The 24,131-nt window shown below is 52.7% G+C and overlaps 1 protein-coding gene across 1 annotated transcript in view; it reads left to right on the top strand.

The window, feature by feature from the left end:
• Positions 1-24,131, top strand: part of exoc4 (exocyst complex component 4) — a 97,316-nt gene that overhangs the window by 24,286 nt on the left and 48,899 nt on the right. The window contains exons 8-9 of the mRNA XM_060039129.1: positions 9,350-9,495; positions 9,884-9,972. Coding sequence (XP_059895112.1) covers positions 9,350-9,495; positions 9,884-9,972 — 235 coding nt within the window. The remainder of the gene's footprint in view (positions 1-9,349; positions 9,496-9,883; positions 9,973-24,131) is intronic.

The raw sequence follows: 24,131 nt of genomic DNA, 5'->3' as shown, positions 1-24,131 counted from the left end.
TCAACCAGGTCGCACCGGACCACGCTTTATCCCGGCCAATCTTTTTGGACATCTTTTATTCCGCCTCGTCTTATTCCTTCTGCTCGCCAATGCTGCTCGCTGCAGCGTGCTTCCGTGTCTTGTTCAGAAACCTTGGCTAACGTTGTCCCCCCCCCCCGCCCCTTGCCTTACGGTGAAAGGTGGCGAAACAAGGCAGACCTTTCCACTTGACATATCAGCAGACCGACACTGGAGCCGGCAGCTCGTCCACCGGTGGGCGGTGAGGTGGTGGGGTGGAATGGACAGAGCCCCTCCCCAACCCCCCAAGTTGTTTGAGTGGGCTTTGGCCAGAAAAATCATTTGGAGAATTGATGATGGATTTTTAGTGTGGTCTTATTGCTGTCAGGGCGTGTGTTGTATTTCATTATGTCTCTGTGCCGGAGTATGGATTTGACACGCAGACTTCTACCTCACCGTCCGCAGTAGTATGGGTTTAATAGAGAGGGATGGAGGACTTCTACCTCACCGTCCGCAGTAGTGTTAGCTTTAATACAGAGGGATGTAGGACTTCTACCTCACCGTCCGCAGTAGTGTTAGCTTTAATACAGAGGGATGTAGGACTTCTACCTCACCGTCCGCAGTAGTGTTGGCTTTAATAGAGAGGGATGTAGGACTTCTACCTCACCGTCCGCAGTAGTGTTGGCTTTAATAGAGAGGGATGTAGGACTTCTACCTCACCGTCCGCAGTAGTGTTAGCTTTAATACAGAGGGATGTAGGACTTCTACCTCACCGTCCGCAGTAGTGTTGGCTTTAATAGAGAGGGATGTAGGACTTCTACCTCACCGTCCGCAGTAGTGTTGGCTTTAATAGAGAGGGATGTAGGACTTCTACCTCACCGTCCGCAGTAGTGTTAGCTTTAATAGAGAGGGATGTAGGACTTCTACCTCACCGTCCGCAGTAGTATGGCTTTAATAGAGAGGGATGTAGGACTTCTACCTCACCGTCCGCAGTAGTGTTGGCTTTAATAGAGAGGGATGTAAGACTTCTACCTCACCGTCCGCAGTAGTGTTAGCTTTAATACAGAGGGATGTAGGACTTCTACCTCACCGTCCGCAGTAGTATGGGTTTAATAGAGAGGGATGGAGGACTTCCACTATAGCTGATATCCTCTTTGAAGTTGCGAGTGCGGGTGTTTTTTTTCCTTCTTCGACTGAACAAAAAAGAAAACATTTATTATTCATATTTTAAACGAATTAGCATAAGATCTTTTGTCCTCGCGCTCTCGGGGGATATTAGAGACGGCGTTATAGTTATGGTAGTGTTTTAGACATGTAGGTTATTTCTTTTTCCATCTTTCAGATACCGAGGCCCCAGGGCTTCAAAGGCGCTCTGGGCTCTGACCAGCCTCGGTACAGATGGCGCTCTGATACGCTCACCTTTCACTTCAGGAAGCATACGGCAGCTGCTACCGCTGCCCACGTGGCCCGTAACCTGATCCTGGATCATGATGGTTTCAGCACCCCCTAACAAATGGACGCACAGCGGCTCCCCCAGATGTGACCCAGACGGACGTGTCTGTTAATTGCAGACGCTATAGTACAGCCCCCCCCCCCACCCTGACGTCTTATGATGTCGGGGTGTGAGTGAGGCGGCGTGGGGGTGTACTAATTGATCACCGTACGCAATCTCAGTGTCGCCGCACAATCAGCTCGTGGCAAACACCCTTGACCTCGTCGGCGGGTTTCGTTTGAGCGGAGCAGGCCGGTTAATTAGCTCGCCATTTGCACACGCCGCCACGACTTGGCTCCGTGGCGACCACTGGCCCACCCGGGTCTTCTGGGGGGGGGTCATCACACTTTTAATGACTTGCTCCAGACATCAGCCGGCGACGGCACCGCGCCCACCGTCCCCTCTGAGCACAACCCTCCCATGGTGTCACCTCCCTGCTCCTGCCTGTAGGGCTGCTGGGATCAACACGGATCCTCTCCTCACCAGCGGATTGGCTCCTCCCAAAAGGGAGTTATTCTCTAGACTTTTGAGTCTGAAATGTCTGAATAAATACAGGATAAATACAGGATAAATACAGGGGAGTTCCTTCATGTAATGTCCTCACCTTGCTTTGCCAGGGGAGTGGGACCAGGGGAGGAGGACCAGGGGAGGAGGACCAGGGGAGGAGGACCAGGGGAGCGGGACCAGGGGAGCGGGACCAGGGGAGCAGGACCAGGGGAGCAGGACCAGGGGAGGAGGACCAGGGGAGGAGGACCAGGGGAGTGGGACCAGGGGAGTGGGACCAGGGGAGGAGGACCAGGGGAGGAGGACCAGGGGAGGAGGACCAGGGGAGGAGGACCAGGGGAGCGGGACCAGGGGAGGAGGACCAGGGGAGGAGGACCAGGGGAGGAGGACCAGGGGAGCAGGACCAGGGGAGCAGGACCAGGGGAGGAGGACCAGGGGAGGAGGACCAGGGGAGCGGGACCAGGGGAGGAGGACCAGGGGAGGAGGACCAGGGGAGTGGGACCAGGGGAGTGGGACCAGGGGAGTGGGACCAGGGGAGTGGGACCAGGGGAGGAGGACCAGGGGAGCGGGACCAGGGGAGTGGGACCAGGGAAGCTGCCAGGAAGAGACGCCTGACGAAAGTGATGGCTTGCTCTGTCTTTTAATCAGACCATGGCCTTGTTCTCTCATGGCGTCAGCACTTTAATCAACGTGTCAACGTTTCGCTCTGTGCTCATGACTGCTGTCGCATTTGAAAGTCGGCGTAGTCGTGTGGTGCAACATAGCATATCATAGCGTAACATCTCCCTGACTCCTGCTGTGAATGTGTCTCTGTGTTTGGGACCCAATTTCCCCGGGGGACTCGTACATAAAAAGGGGCAAAAGATCCATACTACAAGCGTACATGTGCACAAAAGGCAAAAGTGTGAATTTAAAATAATGTGCGTGTGCAAATTTCCTTTCTACTGCCTTCTACACACCCAAATAAACACCTCAACCTTTAACCAAGTGGTAAAGGCACTGCATGAATGATGATGCATATAAATAAGCCTTCTGATCAATGGAACATTACGCTAAATCATGGCAACAGTCCAAAAGGAAGACGAAGAGTTCTTCTGACTGACATGGAGGTGCTTGTGGGTGAGGTGGAGGTCAGGAAGCACACATGGTCTGATGGCCACAGCAAGGAGGTCAGAAAACAAACAAAAGGCAGTGAATGGCAACATGTTGCTGTGTTAAACCAGAACGATTTAACACCTGATATCATGCTTGGTGATGTATGCACACTAGTATATATTATTCCAAATATATATGCGCTCTGCAAGGCAATTCTTTAGCGTTATTTGATCTAATCTTGTACTGGAACAACGGAGGATGGTTCTTTCATCAGTCCCAGCCCGTACGTCCCTCTGCTCTCTGCTCCGGCCGGGAGGGGCTGGAGGGACAGCGCTGATGAAACATTGAGCAGTCTTTGATATAAGATGGGAGTGGGCTGAGGCTATATATTTTTTCAAATGGAAAGTTGAGTGCTTTTGGAATAGTTATGGCTCGGTACAAAGTACGAATTATACTGCTGGTTAGGAGGTTTATTATAGCGTGTGTCTATAATTAACGTTTGATATTAAGTGGAATTAAATGTCGGAGAGCCGTCATTACTCGATCTGGCTTCCATTCACCACGTTCTCCCGTGGAGTTTGTGTCTATAGACCAGCCGCTTCGCGTGGGGAGTGGTACACAGGGGTGGGAAATAAGACCCTGGGGTTTTTGACATGCAGATTTTTCTTTTGAATCCCCCGGATTTGATCGTAAACATCTCATGCATTGTATATTTGACGTCATATGGGGTAGCTAATGCTTATTTATCCACATATGCGTGTGTGCATCCAAAGTATGCATTGACTGCATCCTTGTATGCATGGATCAATCCGACCTATTTTCACTAATAAGCAGTAATAATGGCCACACATATGTTGGTGTTGTCCAGAGCGCCTCCACCTACCCCGGTGTAAATGAGTCCCGTGTGTTACACCACCCACCCCGGGCAGGCGAGGTCACTGCGGCGGGAGCAGGGACGGGGGTGAGGCGTCGGGCACGCCGTGGCTCCTGGGGACTCAATAAGGATGTTTATTCCAACCCCCGCATGAACGATCGACCAGACGCGGCTGGTTCGCCCGCTTGTTTTTATCATTAGGAGGGGAAAAAAAGGGCAGACGGGGGGGTAAATTAGAAACGTGCGTTGTCCTATTATTGCCGTCTAATTGACCTCTCGGAGCACACATGCGTACCTGGAAGCCTTAACCTGATGTTTCTCTGGCCGATCCCGCTGATTTGTTATGCTAATCAGGCTGGTCAGGGTGCTAATGGAGAGAGTGCAGGGACGCACGCCGCTCATCAGACAGATGCTGCCACTGCGCTCCGCCGCACGGTCGCCGCACGGTCGCCGCCCGGCCGCCGCCCGGCCACCGCCCGCTCGCCCAGGGCTCGCCAGTGCCGCCAGACACAGAGGGCCAATATTGAATTACAAAGCCACACTTCTGGGAATCATTCTCCCCCCCGCGCCTGAGTCCCTTGGTAAATATCATATGTCCACACAGCTCAGTGGGCTCAGACTGAATTTGGGACGCGTCCCAAGTCTCACAAGGCTAGTGTGGTTGGGGGCTTGGCTAGTTCATATAATTACACTCAATAGAGGCAGAAATAATGAACGCACACACACCTGTCCCTCATGCAGGCGCACACACATGCATACTCTTGCATGCACGCACGCACACACACACACACACACACACACACACACACACACACACACACACACACACACACACACACACACACACACACACACACACACACACAGAGATGCACACATACGCACACACGCAAGACTAGGTATGTGCTTTTTTGGCTGGGTCTGCTTACCTGGTGTGATGTCTGTTTCCTCACATCTCCTCACACTCCCTGTTTTATACAGATGCTCCTCACATCGGCTCCACACGGTCTTTCCCTGCCTGCCCAGGCCGCTCCTTAAGGCTCATTTCTGTGTCATTGCAGCAATAATTCAAACAGGATTTTAACTCAAACCTGGTCTCTCTGACAAATAATAACTATAATCACGATGATAATAATATTTGTATTGGATTGTACCTTTCATACTTTTGTTATTGCACATTTATTTTGTCCCAAACATTTTGCACCAGAAAGTGCAGCTCAAAGGGCCTGGCGCTAGTTGTCGGAGCGATTACCGATGAAATTCATCACATAATAAGTTAATAATAACAAAGACAACGCAAACATACACAAAGGGCAATAAAGTCACAATAAATTGAGGTGTGGAGGCGGGGGGCTGCTGAAAGGGTCTAGGGAACAACAATGGAACGTCAGATGAAGGCATTTATTAATTTAATAACGCAAAAAACAATGTAGAGGACACGGTGCAGAGTGATAAAGAAATGCAGACCTTTTAATTAATTTCCAAAATAGGCTTTTTAGCTTTTGAACAGATAATGCTCCCACTACGATGATGAAGTTGCTGCAGTCATATCAATAGATTGAATTGAAATTTCAATTAGGATTTAGGTCCTGTGTGTGTCTGTGGTTGTGTGTGCTTGTGTGTGTCTGTGGTTGTGTTACTGTGCCTCATTTGATCGGTGTGCATGTGCGCTGCAGATGCACACCGATCAAACGACGTTCTCCAACCCTTTACCGTGAATGGCGATGTCGTGGACGTCCATCCGAATGTGGAACCCTTTAGTGATTTCCACCGACCAATCCAAAATGTTATCTCATGTTATTTTCTCCCAGTGCTGGCCTGGGGAGGGGGGGTGGAGCTGATGGTCTCCCAGTGCTGGCCTGGGGAGGGGGGGGTGGAGCTGATGGTCTCCCAGTGCTGGCCTGGGGAGGGGGGGGTGGAGCTGATGGTCTCCCAGTGCTGGCCTGGGGAGGGGGGGGGTGGAGCTGATGGTCTCCCAGTGCTGGCCTGGGGAGGGGGGGTGGAGCTGATGGTCTCCCAGTGCTGGCCTGGGGAGGGGGGGGTGGAGCTGATGGTCTCCCAGTGCTGGCCTGGGGAGGGGGGGTGGAGCTGATGGTCTCCCAGTGCTGGCCTGGGGAGGGGGGGTGGAGCTGATGGTCTCCCAGTGCTGGCCTGGGGAGGGGGGGTGGAGCTGATGGTCTCCCAGTGCTGGCCTGGGGAGGGGGGGTGGAGCTGATGGTCTCCCAGTGCTGGCCTGGGGAGGGGGGGGTGGAGCTGATGGTCTCCCAGTGCTGGCCTGGGGAGGGGGGGGTGGAGCTGATGGTCTCCCAGTGCTGGCCTGGGGAGGGGGGGTGGAGCTGATGGTCTCCCATGCGGCTGCGCCAGGCTGATCGGTGTCTGCTGCGTCTCCGCTGCCTGGCTCGGGGAGCGGAGACGGACAGCTCTTTGTTTTGGCAGCTGTGATAATGCCGCTGCTCATCATCCCTAAGCTGTCTGTGACAGAGAGACCTCTGGCTCACTTACTCTCTCTCTCTATCTCGTACTGTCTCTCTTACTGTCTCCCTTTCACTTTCTCTCTCTGTTTCTCTTTTCTTTTTCTACAGGCCCTTGGGGTCTCTTTGTTCCTAGTTTGTGAGTCTTTTTGCCCTCTCTCTCTCTCTCTCTCTCTCTCTCTCTCTCTCTCTCTCTCTCCCTCTCACTCTCACTCTCACTCTCTCCCTACCCCGCCCCCCCCTCCCTCCCATTGGCTCCCATGTCTCGTCCAGCGCTGAAGGCGACCGTCCTGGTGTCAGTTCTCTAAAGACGAGGCCCCGCCCCTCCCTGGGACACTAATGAGGCCCCCCTCCTCAAGGTGGCAGTAATAAGAGGTAATGGGAGCAGGGAGAAGCACCCGCTGCAGGAAGTGATGGGCTGTGGCTGGATTAAATGGGAATTTAATAAGATTGTGTTAGTTCGACTTGACAGGAAAGGGGCAGGCAGGAAGTGAGTGGTCCTGCACATTGTATATAGGCACATTAACGTGTGTGTGTGTGTGTGTGTTTGTGTGTGTGTGTGCGTGTGCGCGTGCATAGAACCACATGAACGTGTGGATGTTCAGATGTGCTCATATGGGTACGCACATAAACTGTTGCCAGCAAGTGATTTTGATTAGATTGTGTGTGGGTGGGATGATAGATGGGTACATGCAGCACTATTATAATAAGATAGAAGAGTCTAACTCACTTACTGTTACCAAGCATCGCCAACATATTAATTTGTCTTCTTGCTAAACTTTGTGTGAAGTTTGCAAAGCCACAGAATTTCTTTGTAATTAGTTTGCATGGGCTACATTTATTGGATTAAATTTTTTCACATAAATGCAACTCCCAAATTTGTTATCCAGAGGAGCCGCATCAAAAGGTAACCCGGGAACGAGGATTACCTGTTTCCAGGACAACGTGGTTTTGTTTCCAACGTTATAATTGCGATCCTTTTCTGGTGTAAGCTGCTCTTGGTGGTCTGTCTGCTTCAGTTAAATGTCGCGTGTCATTACGGAGGAATGCAAGGTAAGACATTAAGGTCCAGGTGAACTGATACGTCAACAGAATAAATCGTATATTCTAACCGGTCTCAGCAAATCCAATGCTTGCATTACACCAGTTTCAATGACGTTCATTGCAGTCCACATTCGCCCTCGCTAGCTGGCCGTAGGCCCTGGTCCATCAGCTCGTCATTAGTAATTAATGCGCAGATAGGATTAGCCGCGGACACCGGGCTTAGCAAGGAGCAGACACCAAAGTGTCTCCAAAGGGAGGCAAGAGCAAGCAGGTCCCAAGCGCAAACGTTTCACGAGGGTCTGTGAGATGTGTCTATGTGTTGGTGCTGCAGCAAGACTTTCAGTACGTTGTTTTGGAGAATTGAAATGAAGCTTCATTAGCTGGAATGATCATATGCAACAGCCAAGGCTCTGTGCATTAGCGGGTTGGCTGGTAACCGGAAGGTTGCTAGTTCGATCCCCGGCTCCTCCTCGCTGAGACCCCTTACCTTAACTGCTCCAAACGAGCTGGCTGTCGCTGTGAGTGAATGTGTGCATGAATGGGTGATTGTTCGGCGCTTTGAGTCTCCACTAGTTAGGAAAGCTCTATATCGATAGTCCATTTAGCATAACCATTATCCCCTCAGATGCTCAGCATTAACATAGTAGGGCCTCCGGACCCCAGATTGGGGAGCTGTATGCATACCTGGGTGCCACATTCGCCCCGCTGCTGGCTCGTGGAGGCTTTCCCGTTCTCTGCCTGACTGGGGTGGTTGGAGGAGAGAGGGGTCTTTCTCGGGGCGTTAATTACATCATTACACGTGGGATGGATTTCCATCTGGTCGGCCATTACTTCTGTTCCACTTTGGGCCGGCCGGCCACCGCTACGTCAGAACGAACGCGGGCTAAATGGGCCTGCTAAATGATGGAGCTATTAGAAACGCATGGCTATTTCAGGAACATGCGTGTTCAGACGAGGTTTGGAGTTAGATAAGAAAGAGGAGAGATGGAGCAGATGGGGGGGGGGGGGGGGGGTGGGGTTTGAGGACGGAAGAGGAACGAGCTGAAGGATGAGAGCGTTTGAAAAATGAGCGTAAATGTGAGTGCCGGTAAGAACCGTACAGAGATAGAATGATGGAGGAGGCCGAGTCCAATACCAGGACGGGGATGTATGGGATGGCGCTATTGTTAGAAGTTGATAAGAGTTTTATGAGCCGTGATGCCACGCTGATGTGTTGCACCATGGATCAAGGAGACAGATCGGGGAAATGGAAGATGGGACTTTAATGGCCGTCGTCAAATTCATCCAGTCCTGTCAATGTTTTTTGGCTCCGTCTTGGCTGACGTTTGGATTTCTCCCATTTAGGACGTTTTTTGTACTTCCTGTTGCAGCAAAGTGTCGTGCATTATGGTGTGATTTTTTTGCCTTCTGTATCTGAATACAACCTCTTTTCTCGAGGACAGAGAAAAACAATAGTTTGACAGTTTGAAAAGTGTAAACAGTATTACATTCTCAAGTGAATGCGTTGTCATTCAATAAGTGAGCGCTGAGAAGGTTAGGACATGGACACGGTTTGAAATATTACTTTAACGCTTCACAATATAATGATTACATGGTCTCGTCTCTTCTATCTTGTCTAGAGTTGGCTGCTCTGTGTTCGTGCCAGTCCTATTGACGATTGAGGCTTTTGCATATTCTAGTTTTCTATTCTTTCCTTAAATGTATTCTACTCTCCCTCATCTATTAGCTGGGGCTTCTTCTGTTACCTTGAGGAATGGTAATCCCAGCAGCGACGTGATTTGTATGCACAAGTAGAGCGCCATGGATCTGCTGCTGACACGGTGCTCCGGTTGGCCCAGTGCCTGACTCCTGACTGGCTGTGGTGTTCTCCAGGTCCTGCTCATGGACTACCTGGACGTGAAGAACAGCCGCAGTGCCACAGAGCCGTCCAGCCAGCTGTCCTACGCCAGCACCGGCAGTGAGTTCGCTGCCTTCTTTGCCAAGAAGAGACCCCAGCGAGCCAAGCAGTCCCTCTTCAAGTAAGAAACACTCTCCCACTCCGCCTTGGTGACTGATCTATGGCTAATGAGGATTTAAATCTAGGGTAGATTATACTAACGGAGCGGGTTCATATGTCTGGTAACTTTGGGATACTCACTGCTACAGCAGTCCCCATCTCAACTGAAGCACAGGCTAATCTCACTGCAGTTTCCTCTGCACCTGTAAACAGACTCTTTAACTTTAAACCTCCAAGGCCTTTGATTGAGCCTTGATTTGAACCTTAACCACCCTTTGTGAGTTAGCACCAGCTGTGAACCTTGTCCTAGTAACACTGGATGACTGAGGCGCTGTCCAGGGGTTTAGCTCCTACCAGCGCCGGCTCTGGAGGTGGCTCTCCTCCTTCACCGTGTGTCGTCTGTCCTGCAGGTTTGAATCGTCCTCTCACGCCATCAGCATGAGCGCCTACCTGAGAGAGCAGCGGAGAGAGCTGTACAGCAAGAGCGGAGAGCTGCAAGGTGAGGAGCCGGGCGGCGTTCAGGGTCAGGCCAGGGCTGAACACGGAGAGAGAGAGAGGAAATAAAGGGGTTCTCATAGGGAGCGGGAGAGATGGAATAAAGGGGTTCTCATAGGGAGCGGGAGAGATGGAATAAAGGCCGGCTTGTTGTTGAACTAAAGACTGGAAAAGTGCAGCAATTGGTAACGTTGGCTAAGAGGTGAGGGAAGAGGTGCCCTGGTGGGAGAAGACACGGGGAGCAGTGTGGGAGAATGGAGGCGTGCCGAGCGGTTTGGGGGAGGCGATGAAATGGATACCTCGGAAGGGAAAGTATTGATCTAGGGATGAGGTTCAACTGAGTTCCCCTACTCTTGTATTTTTCAGGGATTGAGAATGCTCTGGGCTGTCATATTTTATAAATTGTTCTTGTGCGTGTGAGGTTTCTCAACTTATCACAGCTTGACGTTTTGTTTGTCTACATTGTATCCAAATGACTCTTCCCATGTGTCAATGTGATATCATGAGTTTTACTTTTCAAGGAATTATTTTCTGAAGGGTTACTTGCATACATGTCAAAACGTTCCCAATGGTGGCAATCTGACGGTAGGAATAGAATGCGCTGTTGGCAACGCATGGGACTGAGGCATAGCTGCGGCGGCACTCTGCAGCGCGGTGAGAGCCGGAGCTCAGGCTGGCGTTGTGGTCCGGTGGGATGAACCCGCTTCACAGCCACGCCAGCCGGCCGTCCGCTGAGTATTGGAGAGATTTAGGAACACTCGTATGTTGAGTACGAGGCTATCACTGGCAAGTGGCAGGCTTTGGAAAGACGAACACGTGGGATTGAGGGAAAAAGGAGTGGGGGAGGTGGGGGGCTGAAGAGGCTGAGGAGAGCCTGGCCCGCTGCAGGGTCTCTGGGTCTCACTGCACGGTCTCACTGCAGGGTCTCTGGGTCTCACTGCAGGGTCTCACTGCTGGGTCTCTGGGTCTCACTGCACGGTCTCACTGCTGGGTCTCTGGGTCTCACTGCAGGGTCTCACTGCTGCGTCTCTGGGTCTCACTGCACGGTCTCACTGCTGGGTCTCTGGGTCTCACTGCAGGGTCTCACTGCTGCGTCTCTGGGTCTCACTGCACGGTCTCACTGCTGGGTCTCTGGGTCTCACTGCACGGTCTCACTGCTGGGTCTCTGGGTCTCACTGCAGGGTCTCACTGCTGGGTCTCTGGGTCTCACTGCACGGTCTCACTGCTGGGTCTCTGGGTCTCGCTGCAGGGTCTCACTGCAGGGTCTCACTGCTGGGTCTCTGGGTCTCACTGCACGGTCTCACTGCTGGGTCTCTGGGTCTCACTGCAGGGTCTCACTGCAGGGTCTCACTGCTGGGTCTCACTGCTGGGTCTCTGGGTCTCACTGCACGGTCTCACTGCTGGGTCGCTGGGTCTCACTGCAGGGTCTCACTGCTGGGTCTCTGGGTCTCACTGCAGGGTCTCACTGCTGGGTCTCACTGCTGGGTCTCTGGGTCTCACTGCACGGTCTCACTGCTGGGTCTCTGGGTCTCACTGCAGGGTCTCACTGCTGGGTCTCACTGCTGGGTCTCTGGGTCTCACTGCAGGGTCTCACTGCTGGGTCTCTCTGCTGGGTCTCACTGCACGGTCTCACTGCTGGGTCTCTGGGTCTCACTGCACGGTCTCACTGCTGGGTCTCTGGGTCTCACTGCAGGGTCTCACTGCTGGGTCTCACTGCAAGGTCTCTGGGTCTCACTGCACGGTCTCTCTGCTGGGTCTCACTGCACGGTCTCACTGCAGGGTCTCACTGCAGGGTCTCTCTGCTGGGTCTCTGGGTCTCACTGCTGGGTCTCTCTGCTGGGTCTCTGGGTCTCACTGCTGGGTCTCACTGCAGGGTCTCTGGGTCTCTCTGCTGGGTCTCTGGGTCTCTCTGCTGGGTCTCTGGGTCTCACTGCTGGGTCTCTGGGTCTCACTGCTGGGTCTCACTGCTGGGTCTCTGGGTCTCACTGCTGGGTCTCTCTGCTGGCTCAGGGCTTGAAAAAAACTCTTGCAGATGGGGCCCATACAGCCTGGCCCCTGAGACCTTTATTTGTTTGTTTATATATTATACATCTATATAAATATATATATCGCTATCATTTTTTTCTTTGCTTTGCGCGCACACTCTGACAGCGGGCTGGCCATACAGCTTTTCCCAGGGGAACATCAGCTCCTTTTCACCACTTCTGCCCGCTCTCTCGTTGGTATTTTGCCTTCTCTCGCTCTCTTTCCTCCATCGGCGTCTCTTTCCCCGTAGTCGGTCTGTGTGAGACCTTGAGGTTTCAATCAGGGCAGTGTGACGGCGATGTTTACCGGCAGGTTCCACCGTTTCTTTTTGCTTCCTTTTTTCCCTGCTAAACGCACTCCTTGCTCCTCGATGATACTATCTAGATGAAGGTGAAGATGAAGAAACAAATCGACGTTGCACGGAGACCCCCAAATGTTTCCTTTAAAATCTGTCGATACCCACCTGTGCACCTTTACGCAATCGTGGAAAGCATTTCCTCTGACAATGAACGCCTGATTTCCAGTTCACTCTTCCAGACTTTAAACACAAGATAACTTTCATTTCAAGATAAGCACACTGACAGCTGGATGTGTTGCCGCGAGGTATTAAATCTTAACTGAGCATGAAAGCGTTTTGCTTGAGGTATGTGTGAGTATTCAAAGATCACATTTCGGTATCTCGGGTAGTGGAGGACATTTAACGGCTTCCAGTCATTTCTCTTCATTACGAAAAGAGAAAAAAGAGAGGAGCCGCGGCGCAGGGTTGTGTGCGTATGCAGAAAGGCCCCCGCCGCGCCCAATCACACGCGCGCACCAAGCATTGATTAACTTTAGAGCCCCGACGGTGTGGAAATAACAGCTTAGTTACCGGGCGCCGCTGTCTGCTTGTGCCACACGGAGATGACTGAGAAGGTGTTTTCGCTCCGTTCCCTCCTTCTCTTTTTTTTCTCTCCTTCTTTAAGACCCACGAGTCGGGAATGCCCCGGAGCGTTCATAAGAAGATGAGATTTCTCTGGGCTTTCATTTCGACTGTCACAATGCGTGGCGGCGGACACTGGAGCACGGCCGAGGCCTGGGCGACTACAAAGAGGAGGAGGAGATGATCCTGAAAAAAGGAAAGGGACGAGTGATGGGAAATATGGTGTGTGTGTGTTTGGGGGTGGGGGATGGAGAGGAGGGGAGGGGGTTGAAAGTCATTGTTTTCTTCCGGGCGCCAGGGTTGAGGCTATTAAAGGGTTTCTGAAGGAAGAAATTAGAAAAATATTCGTTTAGACGTCAGGGCTGAGAACTCACTCTCTCACTTCAAATGAAAAGTGAAGCCGAAGAGAGTAAAGAAAACAGCAGGGAAACAGAAGACTGAGTCCTCTTCTGGCCGACGGATTACTGTGTGCTCTGAGGTCGTGCCAGCCCTTTGCTGGTGTCTTGATCAGTCTCGCTTCCTATCCTTTTAGGGGCTAACCCCACACAGCCACAGCATCAGGTAAGGGGAGTGTAAGGGGAGTGTAAGCGTTGTGTAATTCGATCCGCATCCAATTTGCACCGACTCCGTCTCACTTCCGTCATTAAATAAGCACTTTATATCCCTGGCTAGGAAGCACCCATCTAGACGTTTCCCTCGGTTGCCTCACTACTATCTTACCTGAGCCTCGCGGGCGGATTTTAAACCAAACCTCCAAACTACCAAACCTCTGCCTCTGATACACCAACGTGCTTTAACTTGTTCCATCCTGCTGGCCTTTAACCAGTACAAAGGCGTTGTTCCCAGCCGCCCACCTGCTCCTCAAAGCCTCTGTTGGCACCGGGGCCACTGGGCAGACATTGTGCTGACAACACGTCTCTCTCGGGCCGCCCTCGTTGATCAGGGATCACCGAGAGGCTAGCCTCTCTGCCCCAGTACAACCCCTGATACCCCCCCAGAGCCTCTCTCTGCCCCTGATACCCCCCCAGAGCCTCTCTCTGCCCCTGATACCCCCCCAGAGCCTCTCTCTGCCCCTGATACCCCCCCAGAGCCTCTCTCTGCCCCTAATACCCCCCAGAGCCTCTCTCTGCCCCTGTACAACCCCTGATACCCTCCCAGAGCCTCTCTCCGCCCCTGATGCCCCCCCAGAGCCTCTCTCTGCCCCTAATACCCACCCAGAGCCTCTCTCTGCCCCTGATACCCCCCAGAGCCTCTCTCTGCCCCTGTACAACCCCTGATACCCTCCCAGAGCCTCTCTCCGCCCCTGATGCCCCCCCAGAGCCTCTCTCTGCCCCTAATACCCACCCAGAGCCTCTCTCTGCCCCTAATACCCCCCCAGAGCCTCTCTCTGCCCCTAATACCCCCCAGAGCCTCTCTCTGCCCCTAATACCCACCCAGAGCCTCTCTCTGCCCCAGTACAACCCCTAATACCCCCCCCAGAGGCTCTCTCTGCCCCTAATACCCCCCAGAGCCTCTCTCTGCCCCAGTACAACCCCTAATACCCCCCCCAGAGGCTCTCTGCCCCTAATACCCCCCAGAGCCTCTCTCTGCCCCTAATACCCCCCCCAGAGCCTCTCTCTGCCCCTAATACCCCCCAGAGCCTCTCTCTGCCCCTAATACCCACCCAGAGCCTCTCTCTGCCCCAGTACAACCCCTAATACCCCCCCCAGAGGCTCTCTCTGCCCCTAATACCCCCCCCAGAGCCTCTCTCTGCCCCTAATACCCCCCAGAGCCTCTCTCTGCCCCTAATACCCCCCAGAGCCTCTCTCTGCCCCAGTACAACCCCTAATACCCCCCCCAGAGGCTCTCTCTGCCCCTAATACCCCCCAGAGCCTCTCTCTGCCCCAGTACAACCCCTAATACCCCCCCCAGAGCCTCTCTCTGCCCCTAATACCCCCCAGAGCCTCTCTGCACCAGTACAACCCCTGATACCCCCCAAAGCCTCTCTGCCCCTAATACCCCCCAGAGCCTCTCTGCACCAGTACAACCCCTGATACCCCCCAAAGCCTCTCTGCCCCTAATACCCCCCAGAGCCTCTCTCTGCCCCTAATACCCCCCCAGAGCCTCTCTCTGCCCCTGATACCCCCCCAGAGCCTCTCTCTGCCCCTAATACCCCCCCAGAGCCTCTCTCTGCCCATAAGACCCCCCCCAGAGCCTCTCTCTGCCCCTGATACCCCCCAAAGCCTCTCTGCCCCTAATACCCCCCAGAGCCTCTCTGCCCCAGTACAACCCCTGATACCCCCCAAAGCCTCTCTCTGCCCCAGTACAACCCCTGATACCCCCCCAGAGCCTCTCTCTGCCCCTAATGCCCCCCAATGCCTCTCTCTGCCCCTAATACCCCCCCAGAGCCTCTCTCTGCTCCACTATAACCCCTAATACCCCCCAGAGCCTGACTCTGCCCCTAATACCCCCCAGAGCCTCTCTCTGCCCCAGTAGAACCCCTAATACCCCCCAGAGCCTCTCTCTGCCCCAGTAGAACCCCTAATACCCCCCAGAGCCTCTCTCTGCCCCAGTAGAACCCCTAATACCCCCCAGAGCCTCTCTCTGCCCCAGTAGAACCCCTAATACCCCCCAGAGCCTCTCTCTGCCCCAGTAGAACCCCTAATACCCCCCAGAGCCTGACTCTGCCCCTAATACCCCCCAGAGCCTCTCTCTGCCCCAGTAGAACCCCTAATACCCCCCAGAGCCTCTCTCTGCCCCAGTAGAACCCCTAATACCCCCCAGAGCCTGACTCTGCCCCTAATACCCCCCAGAGCCTCTCTCTGCCCCAGTAGAACCCCTAATACCCCCCAGAGCCTCTCTCTGCCCCAGTAGAACCCCTAATACCCCCCCAGAGCCTGACTCTGCCCCTAATACCCCCCAGAGCCTCTCTCTGCCCCAGTAGAACCCCTAATACCCCCCAGAGCCTCTCTCTGCCCCAGTAGAACCCCTAATACCCCCCAGAGCCTCTCTCTGCCCCAGTAGAACCCCTAATACCTCCCCAGAGCCTGTCTCTGCCCCAGGAGCCCCCTCCCTTGGCGTGTTGGGGGTCCTTCTGTTGGCCTGTAGGGCGGCGGTATCCATTCCCCCACTAGCGTGCGGCGGTGATGGGTCAGGCAGAGCAGCCCATGTCTGATCCTTAATGAATTTAAAATGAATCTGTGTTGTCTAGCGTGTTGTCTCCAGGGTGAGCCGCCTATGTGCGGCCATCGTCTATATTAGAGCGTGTCGCATATGTGTGTGCGCAGCGAACTTACGCAGACACACATACACACACACACACGCAACCACACACAAAGGGCTTTGCAGGGGGCTTAATTACTTGCCATCTCGTCTGAGGCACGCCTCGCACACTTGGATTAATCCAGCGTTTCGTCTACAGGCGGTTATTAAGGTTCCATATGTGGTCACATCTGGGCTGCCTTCGCCGTCAGGAGCCGTGTGCATCTAGTGCGTTGGTGCACAACGTCGTGCACGCTGCGTGTGTGCGGGACTGTAGTGTTAAATGCTTTTGGAAGCAGAGCCATGTATAGGGACGTGTGTGTGTGTGTGTGTGTGTGGACCTGCTGCACAGAAACATACCAGGGTTCAATCCCTGTCAACATGAATAAATGATGAAAATAACATTTTTCCTGCTCTGGATGTAAGATATCATGACTCCTCTGTTCGTGAAGCCCTACACCTGGAAACACTGTCTGCCTGTTGACTGTCTCTCTGTGGTCTGGGTGGGGGGGCGGTTTGGGGGGGGCCATCACACCACTGGAAACACCTTCTGCCTGTGGACTGTCTCTCTGTGGTCTGGGTGGGGGGGGGGGGCATCACACCACACCACTGGAAACACCTTCTGCCTGTGGACTGTCTCTCTGTGGTCTGGGTGGGGGGGGGGCATCACACCACACCACTGGAAACACCTTCTGCCTGTGGACTGTCTCTCTGTGGTCTGGGTGGGGGGGGGGCATCACACCACTGGAAACACCTTCTGCCTGTGGACTGTCTCTCTGTGGTCTGGGTGGGGGGGGGGCATCACACCACACCACTGGAAACACCTTCTGCCTGTGGACTGTCTCTCTGTGGTCTGGGTGGGGGGGCGGTTTGGGGGGGGCCATCACACCACTGGAAACACCTTCTGCCTGTGGACTGTCTCTCTGTGGTCTGGGTGGGGGGGGGGCATCACACCACACCACTGGAAACACCTTCTGCCTGTGGACTGTCTCTCTGTGGTCTGGGTGGGGGGGGGGGGCATCACACCACACCACTGGAAACACCTTCTGCCTGTGGACTGTCTCTCTGTGGTCTGGGTGGGGGGGGGCACCACCGGTCAACAGGGCGGTACCTCGGGTCCTAGCCTAGGCCTGCGCCCCCTGCATTATGCATTGATGGACTTTTCAATTTGATTTCTTTCCCTGTTTATTTATTTATGTTTGTTTATTTATTTATCCGTCTACTATGTTCGTTCGTTGCACTGCTTCGCGATATTGCGCAGAGGAAACATTTTTTTTTGATAATGGCTTTTGCTGTATGGGAAAAGAGGAAACCGAACGCACACACACACACACACAAACACACACACACATGCACACATACACACACACACACTCAAGACCCCCATACTGCAGTGTATGCAATCTTGTCCAGGCGTAAACAACCATACACACTTGAACCTCCCTCGTCTCCTTCAGCTGAACATGCCACACACACACACACACACACACGCACACACAGTCCTGACCTCCGACCTCTCCGAGTTGGAGTAGTAATATCTCAATTCCTAATCTATTTCACTCTGTTCCTCATCTCCTTTTGATATTCAAAATAGACTCGTCCACAAGCTGTCCCGCCAACAAAAGAACAGCTACACACACACACACACACACACACACACACACACACACACACACACACACACACACACACACACACACACACACACACACACACACACACCTTTCCTTTCTTTGTATCTTAATCATGTCCACTCTCCCCACCTCTTAATGCTCATTCAGAAGTAACAAATAAAATGGAAATGTTGTATTAACTTGGCTCCTTCTTATTCATGTATTTATTTCCCGTAGTACAATGGCATTGTGCTCCCTGGAGGGATGAGAGAGAGGGAGAGATCAGGGGGGATCAGAGAGGGGTGCATGCATAGGGCCAGGACAGGCGGCTGACTGACGGGGGGGGGGGGGGGGGGGGTCAGGGGGGGGAGCTGGCCAGAAGTGGTGTTTCTTGTCAGGTTGATTTGTACATCACATCTAGGAGGCGGGGATGGGGCCGTCGGAGGTGCAAATGGAAAATTGTCTTGCGGGAAATGAATGGGGTAGGAAGGGGACTGTGTTTTTAAGAGTTTGTGTGTGTGTGTGTGTGTGTGTGTAAGTGCTTGGAGCGGAGCTTCCACCAGGCAGTAAGCGCTCGTGTACATGTTGTTGACTTTGGGGAAATAATCTCTCCATTTTAAAAAGTTCACTTTTGACGCGACAATCAGGGAGAGGGAGCGGGAGGCGTGACCCCGTGTCCTTGTGTGTGAACAGTGATTGAGCCGGCTATCGGACTGCACTGAGATAGCTTTTCTTTAGAAAACGTTGAGAATGTTGATTTGCTGCTGGTAAAGCCCCCAGGCGAAGGCCTGGAATAGAGAGATAGTCCTCCATCTCTTCTTCCCCTCCTGCTCCTCCAACAATAACCTCCACTCCAAGAGCGGCGCCACCCCAACGCACCTCCTCCCTGTGCAGACAGATAGGTCCTCCAGCCTCCGCGGCTGCACAGCGTCTTCCCAACAACACCCCGTCTCTGGGCACCGCTCAGACTCTCCTGCTTCTCCTTCCTGTGACTCCGTCAGACTCCTGCTTCTCCTTCCTGTGACTCCGTCAGACTCCTGCTTCTCCTTCCTGTGACTCCGTCAGACTCCTGCTTCTCCTTCCTGTGACTCCGTCAGACTCCTGTTTCTCCTTCCTGTGACTCCGTCAGACTCCTGTTTCTCCTTCCTGTGACTCCGTCAGACTCCTGCTTCTCCTTCCTGTGACTCCGTCAGACTCCTGCTTCTCCTTCCTGTGACTCCGTCAGACTCCTGCTTCTCCTTCCTGTGACTCCGTCAGACTCCTGCTTCTCCTTCCTGTGACTCCGTCAGACTCCTGCTTCTCCTTCCTGTGACTCCGTCAGACTCCTGCTTCTCCTTCCTGTGACTCCGTCAGACTCCTGCTTCTCCTTCCTGTGACTCCGTCAGACTCCTGTTTCTCCTTCCTGTGACTCCGTCAGACTCCTGCTTCTCCTTCCTGTGACTCCGTCAGACTCCTGCTTCTCCTTCCTGTGACTCCGTCAGACTCCTGCTTCTCCTTCCTGTGACTCCGTCAGACTCCTGCTTCTCCTTCCTGTGACTCCGTCACAGAGACTCCTGTTTCTCCTTCCTGTGACTCCGTCACAGAGACTCCTGTTTCTCCTTCCTGTGACTCCGTCAGACTCCTGCTTCTCCTTCCTGTGACTCCGTCAGACTCCTGCTTCTCCTTCCTGTGACTCCGTCAGACTCCTGCTTCTCCTTCCTGTGACTCCGTCAGACTCCTGCTTCTCCTTCCCATCCCTGCTGAGGAATCGATCCTCTTCAGCTTTTCCGTTGACCTTGCAATTATGATTTATCGTACAGTTAAACGGAAGTCGAGGTAGAATTAAGCTTTCATGGGAGAGATGTCGATAATTACTCAGGGATTACAGCCCTAGAATGTCTCAGACCCGTGCTCATACATGATTGATGTCTCTCGCACGCCCTCTCTCGTTCTCGCTCAACACACTCTTATGCCAATATGACCTTCTTCTTTGTAATTATTAATTGTGTGCATGTGCGTGTCTGTGTCAATATGTAGATATTGAATCAATATTAATATAGAATCTGTCAAACCGGGCAGCTCATCATCATGATGTGCTCTTGACATTCTAAAGGTAACTCCCGTAGCTGCCCATGAAGATCCTGATCGTTTCTTGAAGCTGGACTACTCCATATCCTTGTTGAAACCCATTCAAAAGCTTTAAATGCTGTACGGCCCACATTGAATGGCTACTGGCAGTCCGATATGGAAGGTAACATGGAAAGGTTCCCAGCTTCCATCCTTTTGTTGTTTTCTGATCCATTGTGTGATGTTGTGGCGCAAAATGAAATAGATTGGCATGAATTCTCCACACGGACATGTTGTTTGTTGACTGCCGAACCGGTTTCTTTGTTGAATGCTACAGCTGTGTTGACGTTGACGGTGACATTGACAGGAGTGAAAACATCTCAATGTTTTCACTCTTTCTTTCTTCCCAAGCAACACACGATGCAACGTCCAGTCAACAGAACGTATCTCAGTAATAACGTCTCTCATCTGTCATCGTACTCCCAGCAGCAGCGCGTTACTGTTTCCTTTTGGGGTCGTATGCCGGGCGCTGTAACGACGGTACCCGCGCCAACGACGGTACCCGCGCCAACGACGGTACCCGCGCCAACGACGGTACCCGCGCCAACGACGCTACCCGCGCCAACGACGGTACCCGCGCTAACGACGGTACCCGCGCTAACGACGCTACCCGCGCTAACGACGGTACCCGCGCTAACGACGGTACCCGCGCTAACGACGGTACCCGCGCTAACGACGCTACCCGCGCTAACGACGCTACCCGCGCTAACGACGGTACTCGCGGTGGAGGAGCGCTGCCTGCGCGCTGGTTAATCAGGTTGTTCACACGCTGCGACGCGCACGCTTGCATACAAGCACATTTTTCAATGTTTTAGGTGCCCACATCAAAGCTGCTGTGGGTAGTGGTAGTGGTACATGTGAGTGATGGACGCTGCTGTACCTGCCCCCCTCCCCATGGACCCCCCCCCGCTCTCAGCGGCCGCAGCACCTGGCTCTGTAGATAAAGACGGCGGTGTCTCCTGAGGCTGACAGGCTCTTACGGAGAAAAGATGCTGCCTGTGTTGGCCATGAAGGCAAGGCGGTCGTTGTTGTTGTTGTTGCTGCTGAATGTGTGCATCTATACGCACACAATACACACACTACCATGTGGGAAAATAGTCATCTCATTACAATTCTTTACAGTTCTTGTGAGTTGGAATGGATAAGATAACTTGGAACCGAGATTAAAACGCAGACCCACGCACACGCCCGCAGTCCGACATCAGGACTGCGTGGCGAGTCATTCAATGATTAAATTAGCGCCAGTGTTGGAATATAATCGGAGGAGAGAGCGAGACTGTGTGTGAAACGCACTGTGTCTCTGGTATTAGAACAACCAGCACATTGTTATTTTGACTTCGCTGGCAATGCGTAACATCAGGGGCTGAAAGAGGGGCATTAGATAGCAGATACACAGCGGCTTTTTCTGAAGAGCTCACAGGCATATCTCCTCGTTGGGAACCGTCCAGCCGCTCAGGGGACCGTAGCCTGTAGCCACCAGACCAGCCAGAAGGCTCCACCAGGCCATATCTAAAGCCTCAGTCCAAGAGAAAGCCTCTTCAGTTAGGAGGTTTCTGAGAGGGGGAAAAAAGAGCTTAGGCCGAGAAACAGACAAACAACAGAGTCCCAGACGGAGGCACAGACAGAGGCCATGTTTTCTAATAAGACTGACGTCAAGCCTCTACGTTGACACTGAGCAAGCTCTTAATAACAGAGAGGGGGGAGGGGGAGGGGGAGAGGGGAGGGGAGAGACGAAAACACCACCCAGCAATAGTTGGAGCATAGCGCTTTATAACAGAGAGGGGGGGTGGGGGAAAGACAAAAACACCACCCAGCAATAGAGGGAGCATAGCGCTTTATAACAGAGAGGGGGGGGTGGGGGAGAGACAAAAACACCACCCAGCAATAGAGGGAGCATAGCGCTTTATAACAGAGAGAGGGGGGGGTGGGGGAGAGACAAAAACACCACCCAGCAATAGAGGGAGCATAGCGCTTTCTGGGCGGGCAAAAAAGCCCAGAAAGCGCGCGGCACACACACACACACACACACACACACACACACACACACACACACACACACACACACACACACACACACACAGTCCTACTCCCAGAGCTCAACAGCTTGATGGGGTGACTGGAGGGAAAAGGACATCAGATGTCTGCTCCCCTGCTGCGTGCTCCTATGCCCCATTACCCCGCCCCCCCATAACCACCTACGCACAGGCACCCATGCACAAACACACTCTCAATCACGCCAACCCTCCCGCGCTCCGCCTGATTGACATGTTCAAGAGGCCGCACGCGTTAAAGGCTGTGTTTTATTTAGTTTGTGGTTGCTATAGCTTTGCGTCATGTGCCTTGTTATTGGAAGCTGTTTTTTCTGGGTTTGTTTTCCCGTTTCTCTTGGTGTTATGAAGTGCACCTGAAGCAAAAGCCTTTGCGCCTGAATAAACTGCACGGTTGGAATATTATTTTTCATGCACGTTTTTTGTTTTCTTCTAAACTCCCGGCCCCAAGGGCTCCTGTGTGCTGCTTAAGACCCGACTGTTCTGATGTTTGAGACCTTTTAGAAAGGGTCAGGGTCAGGGGAAACGTCCCTCGTTTGAGGAGACGCCTTCTGATGTCTGAGACCGAGGGCATCGCCAGCGGCCGCGGGGCACTGCCACGCGGCCGTGGGGCACTGCCGCGCGGCCGTGGGGCACTGCCACGCGGCCGCTGGGCTACGGGTGTTATGGTTGTCTGTGTTGTTTATTGTCTCATTTCTCATTGCTGTCTCTGTGTTGTTTATTGTTGTCTCGTGGTTGTGTTTGTGTTGCCTCAGTGTTGTTTATTGTTGTCTCGTGGTTGTGTTTGTGTTGCCTCAGTGTTGTTTATTGTTGTCTCGTGGTTGTGTTTGTGTTGCCTCAGTGTTGTTTATTGTTGTCTCTGTGTATCGTTGTGTTGCCTCAGTGTTGTTTATTGTTGTCTCTGTATCGTTGTGTTGTTTATTGTTGTCTCTGTGTATCATTGTGTTGTTTCAGTGCTGTGTTTATTGTTGTCTCAGTGTTGTGTTTGTGTTGTTTATTGTTGTCTCAGTGTTGTGTTTGTTGCCTCAGTGTTGTTTATTGTTGTCTCAGTGTTGTGTTTGTGTTGTCTCAGTGTTGTTTATTGCTGTCTCAGTGTTGTGTTTGTGTTGCCTCAGTGTTGTTTATTGCTGTCCCTGTGTATCGTTGTGTTGCCTCAGTGTTGTTTATTGTTGTCTCAGTGTTGTGTTTGTGTTGCCCCAGTGTTGTTTATTGCTGTCTCTGTGTATCGTTGTGTTTCCGTGGCGTCTGCGCTGACAGGCGTTCATTAATTAACGAGGCTGGAGCCGCGCTGCCTCTCCGCCGCGGACACTTCTTAATAATTAATCCAACTCAATTCCCGCCGCAATTTATTCATATTGTTTATTTATCTATTCAGGTTGTATTATTATATTTTTTTTTTGGGGGTGGGTTGATTTGACGCAGTCTGTCCTCCGAGTGAATTCCCTCACCCCTCCCCTGCCCCTCACCCCCCCCCCCCCCTCACCCCCCCCTCCCCTGCCCCTCACCCCCCTCACCCCTCCCCTCGTCAAATTAATTTTAATAATAGAAGGAGCTCATTAGCAGCCAATCAGACATGAAGGCGGTCTGGAAGGAATTGGACGCCGGCGCCATGACACCACACACACACACACACACACACACACACACACACACACACACACACACACACACACACACACACACACACACACACACACACACACACACACACACACACACACTCATTTGTTATTGAACCGAGGCGTTTGTGTGCGTGTGTGTGGGGGCTTTCTTATTGAGGCTCCAGGTTTTCCTTGGATGCGCCTGTATGCAGCCCACTGGCCCTGGCATTCAAACAAGGCCCTGAGGGGACCCCGTGATGACGCTCCTGTACCCCCCCCACACACACACACCCTTCATACAAAAACAAAGTTAATTTAGTCAATGTAGACATGGAGAACTTTTCTAGTCTTGTACTGCTTTAATACATGAAGGGTGTTGGGCTTTGTACCTGCCAGTCGTGTGTGTGTGTGTGTGTGGGAGAGGACCTAAGGAGAGCAGTTGCAGCAGCAGTGATAACGGCGTCTCCATCTATCCAGAGACATTAGAGATGTGTCGGTCGCGACTGATTCGTTACAACGAACGAATCCCGAACGTGAACGACAAGAACTGGTTCCCCAAAACAAGAAGAACTGGTTCTTTGATTCTTTTTTTTTAACATAAACCAAACATA

Source organism: Gadus macrocephalus, chromosome 19, assembly GCF_031168955.1.
Source record: "Gadus macrocephalus chromosome 19, ASM3116895v1".
NCBI lineage: Eukaryota > Metazoa > Chordata > Actinopteri > Gadiformes > Gadidae > Gadus > Gadus macrocephalus.
Note: the sequence above shows the minus strand (reverse complement) of the source record. Positions and strands in the feature narration are given on the sequence as shown.